Source organism: Lynx rufus, unplaced genomic scaffold (assembly GCF_022079265.1).
Source record: "Lynx rufus isolate CCGP_SWC_20201006 ecotype Redwood Valley unplaced genomic scaffold, mLynRuf1.p SCAF_10, whole genome shotgun sequence".
NCBI classification, from domain to species: Eukaryota; Metazoa; Chordata; class Mammalia; order Carnivora; family Felidae; genus Lynx; species Lynx rufus.
In genome coordinates this window covers 4,542,444-4,567,449 of record NW_025814824.1, presented here as the reverse complement: position 1 = coordinate 4,567,449, position 25,006 = coordinate 4,542,444, and the positions used below count along the sequence as shown (strand labels likewise).

Here is a 25,006-nt window from a genome sequence, read left to right as displayed (position 1 = left end):
ATGTATCTGAGATGCTACCATTTTTCATGGACAAGGAGGGAGAGCCCATGGATGCCAGCCCCCTATGCCTGTGCCTAGAGATGTCAGCCCCCTGTCCCTGTGCCCAGGATGCCAGCCCCCTGCCCGTGTGCCCGGGGATGTCAGCCCCCTGTCCCTGTGCCCAGGGATGCCAGCCCTTATTGTTCTTTTCATCTGGTCGCATTTTCTTCCAAATCTGTCTGTTTAAGATCCTGAAAGCTTAAAGTCATGAGGAGGAAGTTGCAGGGATCCTCTGAGTCACAGGCACATGCGTGTGTGTGTGTGTGTGTGTGTGTGTGTGTGTGTTTCCTGGGTGTCCCAACAACAGAGAGAGAGCTTCCATGGTGCCCTTTGGTTGTTAAAACAAATGTGCTTTAAAATATGAAGCTGAGGGGCGCCTGGGTGGCGCAGTCGGTTAAGCGTCCGACTTCAGCCAGGTCACGATCTCGCGGTCCGGGAGTTCGAGCCCCGCGTCGGGCTCTGGGCTGATGGCTCAGAGCCTGGAGCCTGTTTCCGATTCTGTGTCTCCCTCCCTCTCTGCCCCTCCCCCGTTCATGCTCTGTCTCTCTGTCCCAAAAAGAAATAAACGTTGAAAAAAAAATTAAAAAAACAAAAAATATGAAGCTGAGAACACACCTTGAGAGACAGAACAGGCAAGTCCCGCCCGTGGTAATTGCCCATGACATTACTCCATGATTGATTAGTTTAGGGCTTCTGGCTGTGAAAATAAAGAAAGCCTCAAAGAAAATCTTGAAGCAACCATGATTTATGAGTTTAGGAGTCTCACTTAGGTAAAACAATGTACTGAAAAATGTCCTTTTTTTATTGGAGCATGAGGAAATAGGCAGTGTCTGGTGATAGGATTGCCAACTTCATGCTTTCAGTAAGTCAGTTTAAAAGGAGAAGCTTAGAAGAGACAACGACATTCATTTATAGAAAAAATGATAATTGGCAATTACCTGCATTTTTATGGTAACCACTTGCACTGGTTTGTATTGTTTAAAAAAATTTTTTTTAATGTTTATTTATTTTTTGAGAGAGAGGGAGAGAGTGTGAGCAGGGGAGGGGCAGAGAGAGAGGGAGACACAGAATCTGAAGCAGGCTCCAGGCTCTGAGCCATCAGCACAGAGCCCGATGCAGGGCTCGAACTCACGAACTGTGAGATCATGACCTGAGCCAAAGTCGCCGCTTAACCGACTGAGCCACTGAGGTGCCCCTGTATTGCTTTAATATAGTCAATGTTAACGGTCCAAAATCATAACTGACAGAGTGCAAATATTCATGTTGCTATTGCAAGTCCTTGCTCTTTGCATTGAACGGATCAGATACTCTCCAGGGGGATCAGGTATTTGGGAAACAGAATATAAAGACTGTTTTCGGGTTGTTTAAAACTCCTGGGGCGCGCAGGGGACTCTCACTATGGCTGCATCTCTCTTTGTGCGGTAGATATTTTAAGTTATGTAGTTTCATTAAATTGTTGACATTCTTTAAAAAAAACTAGAATATCTCATTAGTTTTTTTTTTAATATATACATATTTTTTAATGTTTCTTCCCTTTTTTGAGAGACAGAGACAGAGTGTGAGCAGGGCAGGGGCACAGAGAGAGGGAGACAAAGAATCCAAAGCAGGCTCCAGGCTCTGAGCTGTCAGCACAGAGCCCGACGCGGGGCTCGAACCCACGGACCGTGAGATCATGACCTGAGCCGAAGTCAGACGCTCAACCAACTGAGCCAGCCAGATCCCCCTAGAAAATCTTGTTAGTTATAGAATTTCCAAGACGAGTTATTTTGTTCTACCTAAAAAATCTAGCTACTTTTTTTTTTTTTTAGTGGAAAAGGACATGTCTAAATTTGCTAACATGACTCAGACATGGTGCATCCTGTTTCCTGCGTAAGTCTCTGCAGGGTTGTGTTTCCTGCCTAGCTTCCACGACTCTAGGTCACCTGCCTTTCTGTGTCTGGGATTGGCCTTGGGGGACACAGGGTACACTTGGCTCTCACCTTGCTCCGCTCACTCAAGAGTCTTGACTTTGCAATTTTCTGCACTTTGTATACAGATTTACTTTGTTCAGATTTACCATGACGTGCTTTCGGTATCAGGGCAATACTGGCCTTATCAAATATGTTGGAAAGTATTCCATTTTTCATTTTTTGAAGTGTCTGTGAAGTTATAGGTGTTAATTCTTCTCTAAACATTTGGTAGAATTCACCAGAAAAGCCATCCGGCCCTGGGCTTTTCTTTCTGTGCAGTTTTCTTATTGTTAATTCAATGTCTTCACTTGTTCTAGACCCGTTCGGATTTTCTGTTTCTTCTGACATCAGTGTCAGTTGCTGTGTTTCTGTAAGAATGTGTCCATTTCATCCATATTATTAACTTGTTAGCACACGATTATTTATAGTATTCTTTTCTAGTCCTTTTGTTTCTTGTAATTCAATAGTAATGCCCCCATATTTCATTTCTGATTTTAATAATTTGAGTCTCCTCTCTTTCTCTCTTGATCACCCTAGACAAAGCTTTCTCAATTCCGTTCATCTTTTCAAAGAACCAGCTTTGATTTTCTCTGTTATTTTTATTCTTTTCTTTCTTCTGTTAGCTTTGGGTTAAGTTTGCTCTTCTTTTTATAAGGCCTTAACGTGTAAAGCGAGGTTATTGGTTTGACATCCTTTTTAGTATGGACATTTAAGACTGTAACTTTCCCTCTAAGCATTACTTTAGTTGCCCACTTAAGTTCTGTTATTTTGGGCATCACTCTCATTCCTCTCAGAGTATTTTATAATCTTCCTGTGATTTTTTTTTTCCTGTGGCTCATTGGTTATTTAGAAATGTTGTGTTTCATTTCCACATATTTGTGAATTTCCTAAATTTTTTCCTGTTACTGATTTCTAATTCCATTCTGTTGCTAGAGAACGTACTTTGCATGGCTTTATTCCTTTTAAATCTATCAAATTTTATTTTATTGCCTAGAATATTATCTGCCCTAGAATACTTTCTGTGTAAGTTTGAGAAGAATGTGTATCTTGTGGTTGGCGTGGAATGTTCTTTCGTGTTAGGCATAGTGTATAGTGTTGTTTAAGTTTTCTGTTCCCCTGCTGATCTGTTTAGTACTTATGTCCATTATTGAAAGTGGGTTATTGAAATCTCCAGTTATTATTGCTGACTTAGCTATTTTCCCCTTCATTTCTGTAAGTTTTTGCTTTGTGTTTTTGGGGCTTTGTTTTTAGGTGCATACGTGTTTAAAATAGATTGGATTGACCATCTTGTCATTATAAAATGTCCTTTGCTTCTAGTAATGATTTATATCCTGCAGGTTATTTTGTTAGGTACTAATATAGCCCTTACAGCTTTCTTATGATTATTGTGTGTGTGATACCCCTTTCCAGCCATTTGTGTTCTTGAATACAAAGTATCTTTTATAGACAACATAAAGTTGGATAATTTTAAAAATCCTTTTGGCCAATCTCTGCTGTTTTGATTTGTCCTTTCAACCCATTTGCTTTTAATTAATTAATTATGAGGTAGGTTTTACTTCTGTCATTTTGCTACTTATTTTCTATATGTCACTTCTTTTTTGTTCCTCTGTTCCTTGATTCCTTCCTTTTTTTTTTTTTTGTATTAAGTAGATAGCTCCTGGTGTGATTTAAAAATTTCTTTAATGTGTCTCTCATATATGTCATTTTTAAAAATCATTTTCTCAGTGGTTGCATGAAGATTACTATTATCATCTTATTTTAAAAAAATCTAGCTCACTCATGGTTCATGGGATTGAGCCCAGTGTGGGGCTCTGCACTGACAGTGTGGAGGCTGGTTGGGATCCTCTCTCTCCCTCCTCTCTCTCTGCCCCTGCCCCCCCGCAAATAAATAAATGAACATTTAAAAAATGTAGTTCAGATTAATACTAACTTAATATTAATAGTAAATACTTTGCTCCAATATGTTGCTATTCCTTCCCCTTCCCTCTGAACTATTAGTGCCATACAATTTACATCTTTATATGTTTTAAGTTCATCAACACAATTTTATAGTTATGGTTTTATGCAGTGGTTTTTTTAAAAGAAATAGAAAAAAAGAGCTACAGACAAAAATACGTTTATATAACTTTCATAGTACCTATGTACGTACCTTACTGGTACTATTTTACTTCTTTGTGTGGATTCGGATTCCTTCCAATGTCCTTTCATCTTCCCTCAAATAACTCCCTTTACTATGTCTTGTAGAGAAGTTTGCTAATGACAGATTTTCCCCATTTGTGGTTCATCTGGAAGTGGCCTAACTTACTCATTTTTGAAAAAGAGTTTACCTGGGTATAGAATTCTGGACTGACAGTCTTTTTCTTCCCCCCAAAACTTTTAATACATCATCCCACTTGGTTTCTGATGAGAAACCAACTCTTTAATCTTACTGAGGACCCCCACTACATGACGAGTCCCTTCTCTTGCTGCTTTTAAGATTCTGCTTTCGTTTTTAAGGTTTGTTTATGGTGCGTCCAGTTGTAGGTCTCTTAGAGGTTGTCCTACTTAGAGTTTCTTGATTTTCTAAGTGTTTAAATGAATACTTTTTCTCCGGTTTGGTAAGTTTTTTGTCATCATTTCTTCAGATATTTTTTTCTGCCTTTTTCATCTCTTTCTGGACTCCCATTATGTATGTGTTGGTGCTCTTGGTCATGTCCCATGGGTGCCTTAGATTCTGCTGCTTTTCTTCATTCTTTTCATTTTCTTCTCTTCAGAGTAGATAATCTCTCTTCCAGGAAAGATAGTAAAGTGTCTTCTAGTTCACTGAATCTTCTGCCAGCTCACATCTGCTGTGGAGCCCACCTGGTGAATTTCAGCTATTGTTCTTTCCACTGTAGAATTTCTATTTGATTCTTTTGATTTCTATCACTTTATTGATATTCCCTGTTTGGTGAGAAAAAGTTGTTGTAATTTCCTTTGATTCTATACACTTTTTTTGAGGGTTTATTTATTTTTGAGGGTGAGCAGGGAAGGAGCAGAGAGAAAGGGAGACACAGAATCCAAAGTGGGCTCCAGGCTGTGAACTGTCAGCACAGAGCCCGACGGGAGGCTCAAATGCATAAACTGCGAGATCATGACCTGAGCTGAAGTCAGACACTCAACTGACTGAGCCACCCAGGTGCCCCTCCTTTGATTCCTTAGATGTGGTTTTCTTTCTTTTTTTAAACATATTTATAATATGTTTAAGACTATATTTATAATGGTCTTAGTCTCCTCAGGGACATTTTCTGTTAGGTGTTTTTTTTTCTTCCTGTGTATGTGGCATGCTGTCTGATTTTTTTTTTTCTGTATGTCTTTGTATTCTTTGTTAAAACTGGACATTTTGGTTTTTTTATTAAAAATATTTTTAGGGGCGCCTGGGTGGCGCAGTCGGTTAAGCGTCCGACTTCAGCCAGGTCACGATCTCGCGGTCCGTGAGTTCGAGCCCCGCGTCGGGCTCTGGGCTGACGGCTCAGAGCCTGGAGCCTGTTTCTGATACTGTGTCTCCCTCTCTCTCTGCCCCTCCCCTGTTCATGCTCTGTCTCTCTCTGTCCCAAAAATATATACACGTTGAAAAAAAAATTAAAAAAAAATATTTTTAAATTTATTTATTTATTTTGAGAGAGAGAGAGAGAGAGAGCACACAAGCTGGGGAGGGTCAGAGAGAAGGAGAGACAGGATCCCAAGCAGACTCCATGCCATCAGCACAGAGCCCGACATGGGGCTCAAACTCAAAAATCTTGAGATCGTGACCTGAGCTGAGATCAGGAGTCAGACAGACACTAACCAATTGAGCCACCCAAGCACCCCCAAAATTGGACATTTTAAATAATATTTTAGCAACTCTAGTAGCAAACCCCTCTACCCATCAAGGTTTGTTTTTGCTGCTGTGGTTTTGTTTTTGTTTTTCATTTCGGTTTTGGGGGGTGTTTTTCTTGTTACCGTTTGTTTGCTTAGTGGCTTTCCTTTACTAATTCTGCGGGTTCTCTCTTTCCTATGATGTGTGACCGCTGAGTTGTCCGCTATTCTTAAGTTCTCTTTGTTTTTTTTTTTTTTTCCAACGTTTATTTATTTTTGGGACAGAGACAGAGCATGAACGGGGGAGGGGCAGAGAGAGAGGGAGACACAGAATCGGAAACAGGCTCCAGGCTCTGAGCCATCAGCCCAGAGCCTGACGCGGGACTCGAACTCACGGACCGCGAGATCGCGACCTGGCTGAAGTCGGACGCTTAACCGACTGCGCCACCCAGGCGCCCCTCTTTGTTTTGTTTTTAAACCACTCTATTGAGGTATGATTGGCATCCAGAAAGCTTTACAGATTTAACGTACACAACTTCGTAAGTTTGGGGATCAGTGTATGCTCGTGAAACCATCACCACAGTCTGGGCTATAAACATAGCCATTGCTTCCAAAAGTCTCCTTCTCCCGTCTTTATTACTGTTGTTATTATTGTTATTATTTTGTCTGTGTGATAAGAACACTTAACATGAGGTTCTCTACATTTTATTTAAAATTATTTAATGTTTATTTATTTTTTGAGACACACACACACACACACACACACGCACACAGAGTATGAGTGGGGGAGGGGCAGAGAGAGAGGGAGGCACAGAATCTGAAGCAGGCTCCGGGTTCTGAGCTGTCAGCACAGAGCCCGACGAGGGGCTCAAACTCATGAACCATGAGAGCGTGACCTGAGCTGAAGTTGGACGCTTAAACGACTGAGCCACCCCGGCGCCGAAGATCCTCTCCGTTTTCAAGTTTGGGTTCCTGAGGGTCACCTCTCAGTCAGCACTGTTGTGTGGCCGGCCAGTCCCTGGTCAGGAGACTTTCTTACGCACCTCGCTGCGTGTCTTGAACCTTTTGCCAAGGGGATCTTGTGAGCGGGCATCCATCAAACACCAGCCTTCGCTGCCTCTTCCTGATGGCACCAGAGATGAGGGGCCGGTGTCTTCCCCCACTAGCCTTCCTCGGGCGTGAGCATGGCCTTCCGCGTGCGCAGCGTTGTTGATCCGGGAAGTACGTCGGACTTCTCGAAGTTTCCCGTGGTCCCCTGGGTCTGGATTTCCTTTTGAATTCTGGGCGCCTGGTGTTTCCTGCCCTGTGGTCGCCACGAGGGAGCTGCTGAGGTGTTGCCGGCAGCCTGCTGCTGTTTGACAGTGTCCCAGGGGTGACACCCCCCTCCCCGCTGCCTCCCCACGACTCCGGCCCCAGCCCAGCCGAGTCAGACCTAGGAAACCCCCCCCGGGTGCTGCACATCCAGACGATGCAGCGAGGCCATTTTCCCGGGGCCCAGTCCTTCAGTCCTTTCTTTCACATGGACGATTTGTTTTCAGCTCGTTTGGTGGCCCCGGTGAATTCTCGGAGTTCCGACATGCTTGGTTTTCATCGCGTGGCCCGGGATTTTGTTGTTTTGGAGGCAGAGCGAGTTCACCGAAATCCTCAGGCCACCGTTCTCCGGGCCAGTTCTGCAGCGTGTGGTCCGGGGGCCTGGCGTCTCTCAGCAGAATGCGTCGCAGGTGCACCTGCTGGGGCACGGGGAGGAAGGTCGGGTCGGAGGGCAGTGGAGCAGGGAGGTGCTCGCTTGCTGTTGGGAGGAGCAGGGGCCCTCACTGTGACCCCCTTATCTGCCTCTGAGAAGAGGAGTGCAGCAAAGGGGCCCCCCGCATGCCTGGGACAGGTGTGAGCCCCCCCTTCACACCGTGAGCTGAACCTCAGGGTTTCTGGAACGTGAGCGTGACGGTCCCACGACTCTGCCAGCATGCGTTTTGTCCTCGGAGTTTTGGGGTGCTTCCTGCATGCCGGGGTTCGAGGTAACGCCTGTGACGGTCACCCGCAGCCTTGTTCCACGGACCACCCTCTGCTGACGTGGGACAGACGCATTGCTCTGGAGAGAAATGCAGCAAGGGATGGGGAGGGTGGCCTCACAAGCCAGCAACGGAGCGGAGAGGTCTCAGGTGGCGTTTTCCAGGCGGGGGACAAACAGACGTCAACTCTAGAGGGAGAAGGGGCTGGAGTTGTTAACGGGGGAGAGGGGGCGTGAAGGGTAGAGGAGCCCGGGCGAGTTGAGGAGGGCGCGTGTGCGTGTGCATCTGCATGGAGGGCGGACAGAGGGTAGAGCAGGTGGAAGGTGCTGGAAGGTGTCGAGCACAGGAGCATTCGTTCATTCACTCGTTCGCCAGATGAACCATCCCTGCTCAGCTGCCGGGCTGAGCAAGGAGCAGACAGACGGAGGAATAAACGAGCATGTGGTTTTTAGGCAGCAGGACTGAGAGCTTGATGTGGAGGGAAGGGGTCAGGGTGGGCCTCGTTGAAGGAGGTAGTGTTACAGGAGCCAACACGCCAGGGGAAACGCGGTCAGCTTGGGGTGGGCGTAATACGCATATGTGCATCGGTTCGCACGTCACCAGTAGCCTCGCAGAAACCTCTGTCCTGCTCCGTCTTGGCCGTCCCCCGCAAGGGTGCTGCTGACCTCCGTCCCCACACGTGCCTCGGGCTCTCGTTGAACTTGGTGTAAGCGGAGTCATACAATCCGGGCTCTTCTGTGTCCGGCTTCTCCCGCCGGGCCTTATGTTTTCGAGGGTCACCTCTGCCGTCTCAGGTGATGGTGTGTGAAGCCCCTTCTGGAGGGGAGGTGGGCCATGCAGGGGCTGTCATGTGACCCAGCAGAACCAGGAGCAACGGGGACCGGGCGTGAGCAGCGGGGCAGGGGCGAGGCGGGGGTGGGACGGGGCCGGCAGCATCGATTCTGATTCATTTTGAAGACCGAGCGGTTGACATTTCATGACGGGTTGGACGCAGAATGTGGCTGGAAGGGGAGTCAGACACAACTGGGGGGGCTGGGGCCTTGGCCTGTGAATCGACGGAGTCAGAATTCAGGAGGTGGGGGGCAGCTGCAGGGGAGTAGTCTGTGGAGGAGAGCGGGGTTCCTGCTTGGACACGTCGAGTATGATGTGCGTGTCAGATGGAAACCGGTCCTCGGGTCTGTGACACTGGCTTCCCGGGGAGGGGTCTGACCTGACAAGGTACATTTTGGGGGCTCTGTGCATTTTCTTTTTATTTCTTTTTAAAAAGTTAATTCTTGAGAGAGAGAGAGAGAGAGAGAGAGAGTGGGGGAAGGGCAGAGAGAGAGGGAGACACAGAATCGGAAGCAGGCTCCAGGCTCCGAGTTGTCAGCACAGAGCCCAACGTGGGGCTCAAACCCGTGAACAGTGAGATCATGACCTGAGCCGAAGTCAGACGCTTAACTGACCGAGCCACCCAGGCGCCCCTGTTTTGCTCTTTTAAAGCCAAGCCCCCTCTCCCCTCAAGGGTGGAAAGAGGGAGGAGCTTTGCAGGTGCAGCCTTCGGAGAAGCAGGGAGGGGAAGACACTCAGTGGCACGGAAAATGAGGGCAGGAGGAGAAGGTCCAGACGCGGAGGTCATGGGAAGGGGCTATGAGGACGACGTGGGTAAACTGAGGCACCGTGTAAACCTTGACCCGCGCCCCCCTCCCTGCGGGCCTCCCTGCTGCCCAGCGGGCACAGTGGCGCTGATGTGAGTGAGCGCCGTGAGCGGAGGGACCTGGCAGGTGCGGGCTCAGAAGGTGTCACAGCTGCTGCTGGAAATCGCGGGCGCGTGGAGCTCGGAGAACCCCTGTCCTGACTCACGTCTGGGGGAGCACAGCCACGGGTGTATTTCGTACAAGAGAGAAGGTGTCTGAGGCAGCAGCCAGGGTGCTAGAATCATCAGCGGGCTGTGGGCGGGTCCCCCAGATGCACCTCTGTACCCTGGTCCAAACCCCTGCTTCCTGTCTCGTTGAGGCCTGTCTGTCCGTCTGCACCCCGCGCTCGCAAAAGCCGCTTTCACATCCGCATTCCTTCTAAAGAGGCAATGAGGGCAAATGAACGCTACCTGTTGTCGGTTGAATCGTGCTCCCCCAGAATAGATGCGCTGCAGTCCTAGCCCCCCGGTATCTCAGAGGGGGACCTTGTTTGGACATACTGTCTTTACAGAAGTAATTAAATTTAGATGCGGTCATTAGGGTGGGCTCGAAGCCAATGCGACTGGCGTCCTTATAAGGAGAGATTAGGACACAGAGGGGACGCAGAGGGGACGGCCGTCCGCACGCCTGGGAGAGGGGCCATGAAGAAACCAGCCCTGCTTGCATCGGGATCTCTAATTCGGCCTCCACAATTTGGCCATCCAGGCTGTGGTGCATTGTTGCTGGCAAGCTCATACGGAAGGTACCTTTAAACAAAATCATCACTGGGGCGCCTGGGTGGCTCAGTCGGTGAAGCATCCGACTTCCGCTCAGGTCATGATCTCGCGGTCTGTGAGTTCAAGCCCCGCGTCCGGCTCTGTGCTGACAGCTCAGAGCCTGGAGCCTGTTTCGGATTCTGTGTCTCCCTCTCTCTCTCTGACCCTCCCCCGTTCATGCTGTGTCTCTGTCTGTCTCAAAAATAAATAAACGTTAAAAAAAATTAAAAAAAAAAAAACATCCACCACCTGGATTATAGCAGACGTTGACCCCCGTCTTGTTGCTTATTTCCGTGAACTTGAGGCGATCGCATGTCCCACTTTCAAAAGAACAATTGGACGAGAACAGTCTCGCCTCTGGGGACGAGAGCAGCATCTGGCCACACAAGCCGGACATAGATTCTTGGTTGACGCAGGTCTCTCCTGACCCTCGGACCCCGTTCTCTCCAATCCCGCTCATGCCAGCCTACGGGTCTCGCAGGCCTGGGTCCCAGGGCTGCAGCGCGTGTGGCCGAGGCCTTTAAATCCCTTCCTTAAACAGTTAGAAGGTCACTTCCCCTGTTTCTATGGGTTACTGCACGACTGGATTCTTTTCCCACTGAGGGTTGTTTTATTTGTTTGTTTGTTTTAAGGTGTCTTTTCCTCTTTTTACCTTTAATGAAATCTAGGGATTCGAGGTAAGAAACGACTCCTCGTGTGCAGGGGGACAGCCGACATTCGAGACTCGTCCGTGAAACCCAGTGGCAACAGGGCACATACCCAGCATGTCTGCTGGGTCCTTTTCTGCGGGGGGCTCTAGGTATTGGGGCAGACGGAAGACCCCAATTCAGCCTCCCGAGCGGCCCCTCCCCCTCGGCCAGATCCTCACTGGACCCTGACAGCGGGGCCTCTGTTGGGGGTCCGGGGGACCCACCGGGGACCCAGGGTGGAAAAGCCCTCACTTCAGGGGGTGCCGGGGTGGCAGCTGGGTCTGGGCTCCCACTCACCTGCGGCCTTGACGGGGTTTTTTTTTTGCCGCAGAAGTGGAATCAAAACGGAGTGTAAGTTGGTGAGGGACCCTGGTGACTCCGTTTCAGGTCGGTGGGTTTTACTTCGTGTTTCCAAAGCAGGGTCAGGCCAGCCCTTGAGGGAGAACACCACCAATGTTTACTCAACCCCGAGGTAGCAATAGTGAGAAGAAAGACGGCCGGCGATTAGGCACAGGCCGCTCACCCTGACCGCTGAGCGCTTTTCTGGCTGGAGACACACAGCGTGCGACGTTTTAACCAGCGTGTTCCCGGAGACATTATGGAATCTTCTTACTGTTGGACGTACCTTCTCCGGCCGAACGCCCAGGCTAACGGGCGCACCTTTTAGGACCATATACTCCTAAAAGGACCGCGCTCCCTCCCGGTTGTTAGTTTCTTTCCCTCCATTCTTGCTCTTCCAGCGTCACGGATGGTTTTGGTTGCACATGGTGCTCAGCTGAGGGATTGCCCTGGGTGCACGGCCGACGTTGCCTGTCGAAAACGGGTGTGCTGTCTGAGTTTTCTTCGTAAAATCCGGGCCTGTCCTTCCAGAGGCTCCTGTTCTGCACCACGGTCACCCCTCCAGACTGTGGGCTTTTTCTGGGCCCTCCCTGACTGCTGTTCTTTCTCATATCCTGGAAATTATACCTTTTCACAAGGATGACCAGATCCAAGAATGCCAAGCTTCGGTGAATAAGGCAGCCTCACTAATTAAAAGGAGCCTGCTTTGAAGTTGTCCAGATATTCCAGAGACTACATCTAATTAAATCACGGCACGTGTACCGATTCAGATCAACAGGTAGGGAGCAAGGATGAAAACAGTATGAATAACAAAACACTTTCTAAGAGACGCAAATCGCAAACAAAATAGCACCACGGACCCAAATCCGAGGGCGTGGGTTGAACTTCATTAGTAAATTCTTGCTTCATAGTGTCTCTGCTGCTAATGAGAAAGCTGGGGTTTTAATAGGACAGAAAGAGCCTGGAAATCAGCACAGACCCATTTGCTGCTTTGCAGACGTAAACGTCTCTTACGGACGCCCTAAATCAGGACAACGTCACGCTGGAGGCCCCTGTTGAGAGAAGGTCTGTGGAAGATTCTGTGTGTGTGTGACTGGTGCCTGGCTCCTAATCGCTCTGCATTTTCCCACGTGTGGGCCGCGTGTGGGCCGTGAAATACCAGCATCAAATGTTTTCATCAGGCCATTCTGACGCCGGTCAGTTCAGCCCTGAACGTGCGGGGCACTGATAAGTGCTGCCCAGAATATGCCCCAAGTTCCTGAGTAACAGCTGACGTCACCACGCCTGATGAATAACGTAGGATTCAGGTCCACACCTAACTCACTTAACTTCTGAGTAGTCACTGGCCTGCTGTGGACTCTTTGAACACCTGACACTGAATCTACTGTTCATGCCTGGCTTTGGGGCCGTATCCAGTGACCCAGAATGCGAGGTGTTTGGAGATAGGATCTTTCCTACAGCCCTTCTCTACCCGTGAGCCTTGGTTATGGGCTTAAGCCGTGTGATGGGATGTGTAAGTGTTTTTGAGTAAGCTCTTCGGTGAGGACAGTTTTAGATTTGTAGAAAGGATGTGAAGGTCGTATCGAGTTCCTCTGCACCACGCACCTGTTTCCCCTGATGTTAAATCTTACACGTTAGTGTGGGACATTTGTCACAGCAAATGTGCCTCGATTGACTGATTCTTTTCGCAAAAAGTGTTTATTTATTTATTTTAAAAGAGAGGGCATGTGGTGGGGGCAGGGAAAGAGAGAGGGAGAGGTTTTTTTTAAATTTTTGAGAGAGAGAGAGAGAGAGAGCGAGCATGAGTGGGGGAAGGGCAGAGAAAGGTGGGGACAGAGAATCCGAAGCAGGCTCCACGCTGTCAGCATGGAGCTGGACATGGGGCTCGATCCCACGAACTCGAGATCACAACCTGAGCTTAAATCAAGAGTCGAGGGGCGCCTGGGTGGCGCAGTCGGTTAAGCGTCCGACTTCAGCCAGGTCACGATCTCGCGGTCCGTGAGTTCGAGCCCCGCGTCGGGCTCTGGGCTGATGGCTCCGAGCCTGGAGCCTGTTTCTGATTCTGTGTCTCCCTCTCTCTCTGCCCCTCCCCCGTTCATGCTCTGTCTCTCTCTGTCCCAAAAATAAATAAACGTTGGGGAAAAAAAAAAAAAAAGAGTCGAACACCCATCCGATTGAGCCACCCGGGTGCCCCGGCCACTCACTATTCTTAACCAAAATCCATACCGTTCCTCTTTGCTTAGACTTTACCTAATGTATTTTTTTCTGTTCCGGAATCCCATGTTCCGGGAGGGTTATTATCACATTGTGTTCAGCCTTTGCTTCTAGGCATTAAAGTATAATTTTGACTATAGTTTTGACCAAAGTATAATTTTGACTATAATAGTTTGACTTTCAAACTATACAATTAATGTGTCTTTGCACTAAAGCAGCCACATTTCAATTGGTTTCAAATTAAATGTTCCCTCTTCTTCAAACATCAAACAAACAATTAAGGAGCTAATAAACCCGTTACTTGATTGAGGCCATCGATGGTTTGTGTTCCGGTGGCCTTACGTGTCTCCCTGCGTGGGTTTTCACAGTGAAAGTCCCCCACGTCTGGTGCAGGAGAGTTAGAGCATCAGAAATTCCACGCCCTTGATGGACATGTGTGGCCTTCGTAGCACGCCCTGTAGCCTTCTACCAAAATGAAAGACATGTGATTTGCTCCATTTCAGAAGAGGATTAAGTCCCGAGGCGTTGGGGCAGCCGGGGCTCCTCCCCTAGGTTGTTCCCTGTTCGGGTCTCCTCGTCTGTCGGATGGCCAGCGGAGGCGAGGGCAGCAGCACCAGGCAAGCCCGAAGCGGGACTTTGTGTGAGGAGGTGCTGAGCAGGCCATCAGGGAGATGTCACGGGGCTCACACCGCCGGGGACTGTCACCGGCCAGCCGGGCTGGCAGGGATCACCAAGGGAGTGTGCGGGGTTAGGAAGGTGGGTACAGGTCGGTCAGCCAGCAGCAGTGACATGCAGGAGAACCCGCTAGTCAGGGCGCAAGCAAGAGAGACCAGCTCCAGTGCTGGCGGTGCTGAACCCCGACTTGGTGCCCTGTGTCCAGAGCCCCGGAGCCCCGCCTTTCCCGTGGCAGCGTGTGGACGTGTGCTGGTGTCCTGGCAGGTGACTTTCAGACCCGTCTTGGCATCCATAATCCCGGTGACTCCAGCCTACTGTCCTGTACTCACCTCGGGTCTTGTGTGCACTTCCACGCATAATATCAAAAAGCAAAAAGGGTCATACAATTGGTGTTTGTTCAAAAGGCCACATGTTGTGTGATTTCATTTATATAATATGCCCAAAACATAAAGCTCTAGAAGCAGAGAGCAGACTGGTGGTTGCAGGGCCTGGGGGAGGTGGGAACGGGGAGGGCTGCCGATGAGAACAAGATTTCTCTTGGGGGCGATGGAATATTCTGGAATTACATAGTGGAGACAGTTGCACAATCTTGTGCATATCCCCAAACCCGCTGGAACTGGAAGGTAGACTTTATTTTTAGTTTTTTTGAGATTTTTTTTAGATACTTTTTAAAGTTTATTTATTTTGGAAAGAGAGAGAGAGAGAGAGAGAGAGAGAGAATGTGCAGGGGAGGGGCAGAGAGGGAGGCAGACAGGATCTCTGTGCTGATGGCGCAGAGCTTGATGTGAGGCTTGAACTCACAAACTGTGAGATCATGACCTGAGCAGAAATCAAGAGCCTGGCACTGAACCCAGGCGCCCGTGGACTGTAGACTTCAAAATGGCAAATTTTGTGGTATGTGAATTACATCGATTAATAATCCGATGCTTTTTCATCGTAGAGGTGTTTAAAAATAAAATAAAAGAAGAAATTTTAAATTACCTTTGTAATTCTGGCTATGCAACAGTGACATTTGGATGTGTGTGTGTGTGTGTGTGTGTGTGTGTGTGTGTGGTAGTTTTTGCAATTGTTTTGTTGGTTCTGGCCTGTGTTTGTTTTGTGTTTTTCCTCTGGGGTGTTTCCAAACCTTTTGGGGGGCCGGGAGAGATTCTGTTGGCATCTGCTGAAATGCTGGACCCACTTGTCTCCTTTCCCCAAGTTCATATTTGCACCTGTTCCATTTGGCTTTTAAATTTTAGGACGTGCAGCATCTTCAGTGAGGACAACCATTCTGTGTCCGACTTCATGCTCTGTAGGAGAATGACAGTTTTTAATATCGGGCTATCAGTGGGGTCCTCATTTCTCAGGAAGCAACAACGGGGCCCCGTTCTGTGGAAACTTAGGGTGTCAGCTCTAAGGACCACGGTAATGGGCCATATTCTGCCTTTATTCACATATGTGACCCTTGCTGTCATTTTTTATTTAAACAAATTTTTTAAATGTTTATATATTTTTGAGAGACACACAGAGTGTGAGCGGGGGAAGGGGAGAGAGAGAGGGAGACATAGAATCCGAAGCACGCTCCGGGCTCCGAGCTGTCAGCACAGAGCCCCACGCGGGGCTCGAACTCACTCACCGCGAGATCATGACCCAAACCGAAGTCGGATGCTTAGCCGACTGAGCCACCCGGGCCCCCCTACTAAATTATTTTTTAAGGCAAAGCTTGAGGCCGAAAGAGATGAAAAGTCAAGTTGCAGCCTCCGTGCTGACCATCACAACCTGTCCAAACAGAGTCTTAGCATTTCTGCGGTGAACAGTGACTTTGCAGGTCTGGGTGGGTGGGTGGGTGAGGTTGACCCGAGAGTCAGCAGAAGCATCGGGGCCGCCTCCGGCTCCTTCGCACGGGACACCGTGACTCAGATGCGCCGGGAAACCTTGTGCCGCAAAACAGAAAGCTACCTTGGAAGAGCTGGGAATCTGTTCCGCGGTAGAATTGGGCTAATAGTGCTTATTTTTCTTCAGGGTGTATATTTATTTGACTGTTTCACACCATTTGTCAATTTCTAAGCAGTTAATAATTTTTATGCCTCTTTCAGATGTGTGTATATAGTACAAGTGTGTTTGATTTCCTGTGGTCTCTCTGCATTTACACAGCGCTGAGTGATGGCATGTATAACATGCCAATTGAAAATTTCCAACCCAACTCAAGTTTAATTCTTCAGCACACATCCGTGGACTGCCTTGCCCGGTTTCTGCCTGTGTCTGTGTTGCCCGGGCCCCGGATTCTGTCTAGGTTCTAATGCTGGGATGGCCTAACCGCTGTTTACAGTCCCCTGGGGAACGTTGAGCGATACGGGGAATTGGAGAATAAGGACGCGTGATCGATGGGGGACATTTTACGGAAGCCGGCATGGAGCGTGGCGTCTGTTGTGTGGTTGAGTTTGGACCAGAAGTGATAGAAAGAGGGGACCTTCCTTAACTGGGTGTGAGAAGCCCTGGCCCGGGCAGAAACACCCTCCCGCTGGCCACATGGGTGCTGCGGCTCAACGCCAAGGGTGCTGAAGGCTGATGTGTTCCCTGGCGCATCCTGGGGTTTCGGACCTGGCGGTGCAGACAGGTTTAGCTTAGGGACGCCGGTGCCCTCATGAATCAGCTGGCCAGTCGGTGTTTATTCAGCGAAAGAATTTGAAGACTCTTGCGTGAAAACCACTCTGTCTGAAAACCGCATGTCCCCTGTTCGCAGGCCCCAGCTTCCTCGAGCAAGGCTTCTCATCGCAAGAGCGGCCTCGAGTGTCTGGGTGCTTTGTTGGTTCCTGTGTCTCGTGTAAGAGAGGCAAGCGGGGTGACCCGGTTTGTAACTGAGTTATAAACCGTCTTCCGGAGACTTTCAAAGAAATTGTGATAAATGCACATAACCTAAAAGTTTGCCGTGTTAGCCATTTTTTTTAATAGGAAACTTATTGTCAAATTGGTTTCCATACAGCACCCAGGGCTCCTCCCGACAGGTGCCCTCCTCATGCCCATCACCTACTTTCCGCCCCCCCCCCCCATCAACCCTCAGTTTATTCTCAGATTTTAAGAGTCTCTTAGGGTTTGGCTCTTTCCCTCTCTGTAACTTTTTCCCCCCTCCCCCTCCCCCCTGGTCTTCTGTTAAGTTTCTCAGCATCCACATAAGCGTGAAAACATATGGTATCTGTCTTTCTCTGCCTGACTTATTTCACTTAGCATAACACCCTCCAGTTCCATCCACGTTGCTAGAAAAGGCCAGATTGCATTCTTTCTCATTGCCGAGTAGTATTCCATTGTATTTATAAACCACATCTTCTTTATCCATTCATCAATTGATGGACATTTAGGCTCTTTCCATAATTTGGCTATCGTTGAAAGCGCTGCTATAAACATTGGGGTACAAGTGCCCCTGTGCATCAGCCCTCCTGTGTCCTTTGGGTAAATTCCTAGCAGTGCTGTTCCTGGGTCATAGGGTAGATCTATTTTTAATTTTTTGAGGAACCTCTACACGTCTTAGCCATTTTTTAAAAAATGTTTATTTATTTTTGAGAGAGAGACAGACAGAGTGTCAGCAGGGGAGGTGCAGAGAGAGAAGGAGACACAGAATCCGAAGCAGGCTCCAAGCTCCGAGCTGTCGGCACAGAGTCCGACGCGGGGCTCAAACTCATGGATCGTAAGATCATGACCTGAGCTGAAGTCGGACACTCAACCGACTGAGCCACCCAGGCGCCCCATGTCTTAGCCATTTTTAAGTACGGGGTTCAGTGGCGTTAACGGCACTCACATTATTGTACTCCTGCCATCATCACGCATCTCCAGAACCTGTCCCCATTAAACCACCAACTCCTGCCTCCCCCCCCCCCCCGCCCCCCTGTCTGCTTTCTGCCTATGAATTGGACACCTCTGGGGACCTCACTGGTCAGACACTATTTGTCTTTCTGTGTCTGGCTCTTTCCCTCAGCATAATGTCCCCCAGGTTCATCCACGTGTAGCAGGGCAAGATTTCCTTCTAAGCCGCGTGACGTTCGGCACGTGTGTCCCATTCCATGCTAGGCTTTGATGTCACAGACCCAGATCCATCCGGATGTGTCGTCAGAGCCACCATTTCTACCCCACCCTCCCAGCCCGACTGGCGGGACCCGGGAACAGGGGCCCACGGCTCTGTGTGGTTTTCCGGGTTAGGCGGACCAGATCTGCCCCCGCGCTGGGTGGGGGTGAGCCTGGGAGTGGTTGCGCCTGCTGTGACCCCGTCTCTACAGGGTGGGTTGCTAGAGCTGTAGGACGAGATACCTCTGTCCTCACAGCTGTAGGTAGGTCCGTCCTTGGCCGCTGGCTGCCAGTGAATCCGGGGGGACCAGGAGGGGAACGTGCTGCCTGAAACCCCCCGGTTCCGAATTTATTCACAATCTCCAGGGCCCGTCTCCGGAGGGCCACCTGCAGACTCTGGCGACCGAGGTGTTCTCTTTCGCCAGCCCGTGTTCGAATCTCTGTCCCTCCCTGAATGGCGCTCAGGGCTTCGGTCACACGTGTGCTTCGTCTGTGTGTTCTGCCACCCTGGGGGTCAACGTGAAGAATCCCTTCTGCTGCAATGCCGGATCAGAGCCTTCCAGAAGCTCCCACAGCGCCTTGTCCTCCTAGGTTTTCTGTACACAGTGGATGGTTTTGCTAGAATACTGTTGTTCTTGCACGAGAAGCAGAGTACAGGGCGTGCAGTAAACCTCACGGATGTGTGTGCTGTGCTCTTTCTTTCGTCCAGGGGAAATGGAGGTTCCGGACCCGAATGACCCTCTGGGAGAGCTGGATGGACAGGACGACCCTATTCCAACTCTGAAAGGTAAAAGAGTGAGGAGTTCTTGGAAGCAGGTGTTCGGAAGCGTTCTCGGGGGCCCGCGTGGAGAGGGGTGGGGTGCCTTCTGTACCCGGGGCGTGGCTGCTGGGATGGGTGGCGGGTGCCCGTGGCCCGGTGCTGCCCCATTGATGGGTGTGGCGACGTGCCTGCCTCGGCAGCCGTGGGGGCATCGAGGGCTGGTCCGAGCCGGTCGGAAGGTGGCGGCTGGCAGGTGGCGGGCAGATGGTCGCGGGAGGGGGGGAAGGGGCCTTGTGGGGAGCCCCGTGGGGCTGGGCAGACCCTTAGGAGCTGCACTCTTTGCTGGGCCGCCGTCACCTGCTGACGGGTGGCGGTCTCCTGGGGTCCTCCCTGAAATCGTCCGGAGCCGGTCGGCGTCCCGCCTGAGCGGGTGGCTCACGGAGGAGCGGGTGGTCTGTCTCGTGCCTCAGCCTCCCCCACAGGTCACCGTCTGGCTCGCTGCTCCCGTGGTGCATTCTGCAGGCATCTTGGGTTGGTAGCGTGAGTGGATGGGACACGTTTCTTCCGATACAGCCCGATTCCTCGGGGAGGTGGCCGCCCTCCCGCTCAGCCCTTTGTCACCCTGTCGCCTTGATCGCCGTCCCAGCCCAGCTGCTGTAAGGAAGCACCACGTGTGGGCGGCGTCATCCGCAGGAATGCACTCCCCAGCGTCCTGGCGGCTGGGGGGCGAGGGTGAGAGCGCCAGCAGGTCAGTTTGGGTGAGGCCTCTCTTCCTGGCTTGCGGACGGCGCCCTCTCTCTGGCCTCACGTGGCGGACAGAGCACTCCGGCTCCTCTTCCCATTGGGGCACCGACCCCCTCGTGGGGACCCCTCGAGACCTCATCTAACCTAACCCCTCCCGAAGGCCCACCTTCAAACGCCGTCGCGCTGGGCACCGGCTTCGACGTGTGCGTTTCGGGGGAGACGCAATTCAGTGCCCGACGATTGCCTGTTAAAGCGACCACTCTGGGCGCCCGGGTGGCCAGTCTGCTGAGCGTCTGGCTTTCCGTTTTCAGCTCAGGTCATGATCTCCTGGTGGGTGGGATTGAGCTCCGCGTCGGGCTCTGTGCTGACGGCACACAGCCTGCTTGGGGTTCCCTCTCTCTCTCTCTCTGCCCCTCCCCTGCTCACACGGGCTCTCTCTCTCTCCCATAAAATAAAATGAGTAAACTTTAAAAAAAAAATGAGAATGCTAAAAAAAAAAATCCGCTCTACTTCTGCCTGATTTCTTCCTAATTATTCAAAGACCAGGAATCCATAATCACTTCTTAGCCCGCCGTATGTTGAGGGTCCCGCGTCCCCTCAGGAAGGTCGCCCCTCCGTGTGTCCGCAGCTGGGTCTCCTGGGCTTTGAGCAGCTAGGACCCAAGTCTGCTGGCCTCAGTCTAAGGGCCGGCTTGTCCCTGCAGGTCCCGAGAGATTTCCCGGGGTCCTACGGGGTGCTGAGCTCCCTCCGCGTCCCAGAACGCTCACCAGTGTGTGCTGTTTGCTTACAGGCCAGTCATTTCAGTCAAGGGCGTGTGGAGCGGTGACTGCCCTTGGTGGGGCCTGGTGTGTGGACCTCGATGGGACCTCACGGGGACACGGGCTGCTTGCAGACCTCCAGCAGGATAAGGATGTGTCCCCAGGGGGCAAGGCCTGTGCTCTGGATGCTGGGCCTGGTGAAACATTTCTCAGAAGGCTGACTTAGCCTGCAGTCCAGACGGTCCACACACATTCCCTGACTGTCTCTTTGTGCCCCTGCTGCGTGAGGCCCAGGTACACGCTGGTGACCCAAACAGCACGACACCATCCCGTGTGGTCTCTGTTTCATGACGTTTCCCCGTACTGGGGAGTCAGAATCCTGAATGCTCGACAGAGTAGCTGGAAGGAAGAGACAGGGCTGTGTTGATCTGGAAGGAAGGGAAGGGCGTCTTGGCATAGGACGAGATGTTACACTGAGATCCGAAGAGCTGACGAAGACGGGGGAGTCCTGAGGCATGGCAGTGCCTGTGCAAATGCCCTGAGGCAGCTGAGAGAAAGGGTTGGGTAGCTGAGGTCAGAAGGGTCAGGGGACTAAACCCACATGACCTAGTCCCAAGGCCATCAAGCCATGCGTGGGTCTTCAAATTTAAATCAATTAAAATTAAGTAAAATCAAGAATCCAGTTCCTTAGTTCTCAGAGCTACATTTTAAGTGGTCAGTGGCCATATGCGCTAAAGGCCACCACGATGGACAGCACAGATCTAGAACATTCCATCACCACGGAAAGTTATATTGGGCAGCCCTGGGTAGGACATATACAGCTTTTTAGGTGGCAGGAGAATGTTCTGTTTTATTCTGAGCACCGTCTTCCACTGTGCAAGGTTCTGGCCTGGGACACGGTGTAGCCTGATGGCTGTGCAAAGATTGCCTTGGTGGTCTGGAGGGTGATGGGGGGGAAATGGGAGGGGCGGTGGGAGGGAGGTGAGGGGCAGAGAAGAGAGAGGTGAGGGTGCGGTGGGCGGGAGGAGAAGTGGACAGCCACAGTCAGAGTCGAACTCTAACCTGCACTCCCCTCGTAGACTCCAGACTCCCCAGGGGGCAACGTGTTTACAGCAGACCTGTCCCCCAGGTGCAGGGTGCGGGGTCTCCAGGGGCCAGAAGGGCCTGTCACAGCTGCAAGATGAAAGGTCCTTCGGGCCCGCCTGGATGCGAGACGCATTTGCTGACCAAGGCTCGGAAGCGACCGTAGGCTGAACGTTCACAGAAATTTTTATTTGCATCCAGCCACAAGCTCCAAACGTGGATAAGTGCCTTGGGTGGGATTCCGGGCCCTCCTTCTTGGGTCTGGGAGCAATTTCTCAAGCCCACAGCCGCATGCTTTGTAAGGCCCTCTGCTTGGTTGGGATTCGACTGCCTCCTGACCGCTTTTGTTAACCCACACGTGATTGTGTGAAAACGGAGCGTGCTTTCGTGTCTGCAGTGCTGAGGCTTCTGGAAGCTTGCCTTGGCTTCTCCGGGGCACAGAAACACCGGCTGCAGATGCTCACTGGCAAAGCGGGCGTGTGTGCACACGTGTGGGCCTGTGTGTGCACGCCGTGCCTGGGCCGTGGGAAGGAAGCAGGGGGCCACGGCGAGCTGGGCCCCTCTCCCCGTGGGGGCCGCCTGGGTGCCGCCAGCTGCTCAGAGCAGCCGCGTGAGCCTGGTGTGGCTGGAGGACACCCCGGGATCGGATGCGGCTCCAGCATCCCGCTGTGGCCGGCGCACCCCCAGCTGTCGGCGGGACAGGAGGGCTCAGCGCACGGCACTCACCCAGGAAGCAGTGGCAGGAGGCCTATGCTGTTTGTTATTCTTCCCGGGCGCGACCATCCGCGTGTGCCTCAGTCCCAGGCGTGCAGACCTCAGCGGCCCCTTGGGGACAGGATCCTAGCGAATGCCCCCAGCCAGTCATTGCAGCCCAATTCTCTGGTTCTGTAGTGCGATTTTCTTTCTTCCTGGGTTACGGCTCTTGCACAAGAGGGGACTCACTCTACCCTTCCCTTCTGCTCCCCCGGCCTCCTCGTCACGCGCTCGTGACGGAAGGAATTGGCCTGGCCCTGCCACACTTGTTGTTCCGTGTGCTTTTTTTTGCTGAACTCCAGGGAGTGTCACTATTTGGCCATATGTGGCTTAAGTCATACAAAAAAAAAAAAGTGTCGGTAGCTGAATGGACTCTATGAGCTCTTTCTTTTAATCCGGTTAGCATTTATGACGCCCCAGCATCTATAAAATCACCAGCAGGGGGAAACGGCTGGCAGGCCAGTCCTCCGGTGAGAGAACCGCTTCGTCTCTTCCGAGCAAACCGGGACCTGGGAATTAGGCACACGCGTAGACAGCATTTGTGTTCAGATATACTCTGCCATCTGCCAGCAGTCGGTTTTTAACAGATACATAGTTGGTGGTGGGTATCGGCAGAGAAAGACCCCCAAGCGAAAAGCCTACGTAGGAGAGAAAACACAGAAGACGTGATTTACGCCAGGAAAGTTCGCCTGAAGTTTTCGCATGCCAAACGACCGTCAGGGTTCGGACGGAAGCCGGCCTAGGACTCCTGGGTTACGGTGCTGGGCTAACCCGGGAGTGGATATATACCAGGAGCTTAGGTTCCTTGCCGTATTAGACACACTGCTTATTACTGGCGAGGTCACTAGCATTTTTGTCATTGTCACTGTTATTGTCGTGACATTTACAAAAGCATACGTTTGCCCCAGAAACCCTTTGGTCTTGTGCTCCAAGGCTGTATTTGAAGTGGAGAGGTAACACGTCTGGGGTTTTGTCAAATCAGTACTTTGGAATGTGTGTGGGAAGCGGATGATTTCTGAGGGCCCAGGAGGAGAATTCCAAGCTCTCCCCGCTTGAGGATACGTTGCAGTTGTAGGTGATCTCAAGGGCATCCTAAATCACAGGGCAGGAGTCCAGGCTGCCCCCTGCTATTTGCAGGTGCTGAGCTCCGGTGCTGACCCGAAGACTCCCGGGACAGAGGGGACAGAACAATCAGCAGAGCTCGCAGATCACAGTGTTGGCCTGGCCCTGAGCCCTGTTGTCTCTGTCTCCTGAGCTTTGGGCTCCTGAGTCCTGTAGAGCACGTGGATTGATTAGTGTATGCGTTGGGTACGTTTCTGGAACTTCTGGTGCGTGTGTGTGTGCGTGTGTTCATGCCCCTGACCCTTTGTGAGTCTGTGGGTGTCGCCCGGTGCAGGTGTAGGCTTGTGGGGCCAGCTCTTTCCTTCCTCAGTCCCTCTACCCTTCTGCAGTAGCTTCCGAGGGCTGTCCTACCAAAGGATCACAGGCTAGGTGTCTCAAATGACAGAAACCGGCTTCCAGTTGTGGAGTCAGATGTCCCAAATCAGGGTGTCTGCAGGGGCGGGGGGTGGGGTGGGGTTGTTCCTTTGGGGTCTCTGAAGGAGAGAGTGTCCCGGGCTTCTCTCCCAGCCGCTGGTGGCGCCCGGCAGCCCGCAGACTTCCTAGGCTTGTGGCCGCGTCTCTCCCGTCCCTGCCTCTTGTCGTGTGGTCTTCTCTGCGCATCCGTGTCCACATGTCCCTCTTCTGATAAGGACAAGAGCCATTGGACTAGGGCCCACCCATGTGATCCCCTCTTAACTTGATTGCATCGGCAGTGACCCTATTTCCAAATAAGGGCACGGTCACAGGTTCCAACCCGAGTCGTTGGGGCCACCGTTCACTCTCCTCCAAATGCGCAGAAACGCTCACGTCCTTTTCTGCATTTCTCAGGCCCTTCGGGTTCCTTTGCTCCTGTTTCCCGTGTTCTCTGACTCCCACCTTTGCCCATCTCACCACCCCCCATCCTGTCCCTGTGGCTCCTCTGCTCAGCCATCCTCCCCCCCCCCCACCCCAACCTGCAGCTGGTTCTGTGCAGACTGCTAGACAGCTCAGCGGGAGCGTCTGAGCGGAGTGACCCCTCGCCCCTGCCCCCGGCTGATTTATGGAGCTGTAAATACTTCCCCTGAGAAGAGTGGCTTTATGTCCTCCGTGTGCTCCTCAGGGTCCCCTCCTCACCTGCCCTGCCAGGCAGCTTGTCTGTTGTATTTCCCACCAGTCAAAGCCCTGTGACCTTGTGACCTCTGGTGCATAAGGCTTTCCTTATCTCCTTCCCAGACCAGTCAGCGTGGCCTGGTAAACAGGCCGCTTCTCAAACACCTAAGTAATTTGACCGAGTGGGAAAACGTGGGGACGGTCAGTTGGGAGAAAAAGACCACCCATCACTGATCCGACTGTGAGACGGGAGTGCTGGCCCATAGTGACGGGCTCTCCCGTTACCTCTGCCCTTGGCGTGTCGGTCCTGCTTGGACTCAGGTCTGGTGTCCGGAGTTAGGGGTGAGCAGAGAGCTGACCCCGGGAACAGGGGCGCGGAATCCATTAGCATCGTTGTTAAAGTTCCCCCGCTGGGCAGAGGGGAAACCCTCTTGGATAATTAGAAGGGAAGACTTCTGTTCTGCCCCTAACACTGTGGGGTGCTGACTGATCCAAGTTAGCCAGATTCTCAGTGGCCGGGGT

General features: G+C 51.3%; 1 protein-coding gene across 1 annotated transcript in view; it reads left to right on the top strand.

The window, feature by feature from the left end:
* Nucleotides 1-25,006, top strand: part of ROR2 (receptor tyrosine kinase like orphan receptor 2) — a 197,281-nt gene that overhangs the window by 133,411 nt on the left and 38,864 nt on the right. The window contains exon 2 of the mRNA XM_047097336.1: nucleotides 18,906-18,983. Coding sequence (XP_046953292.1) covers nucleotides 18,906-18,983 — 78 coding nt within the window. The remainder of the gene's footprint in view (nucleotides 1-18,905; nucleotides 18,984-25,006) is intronic.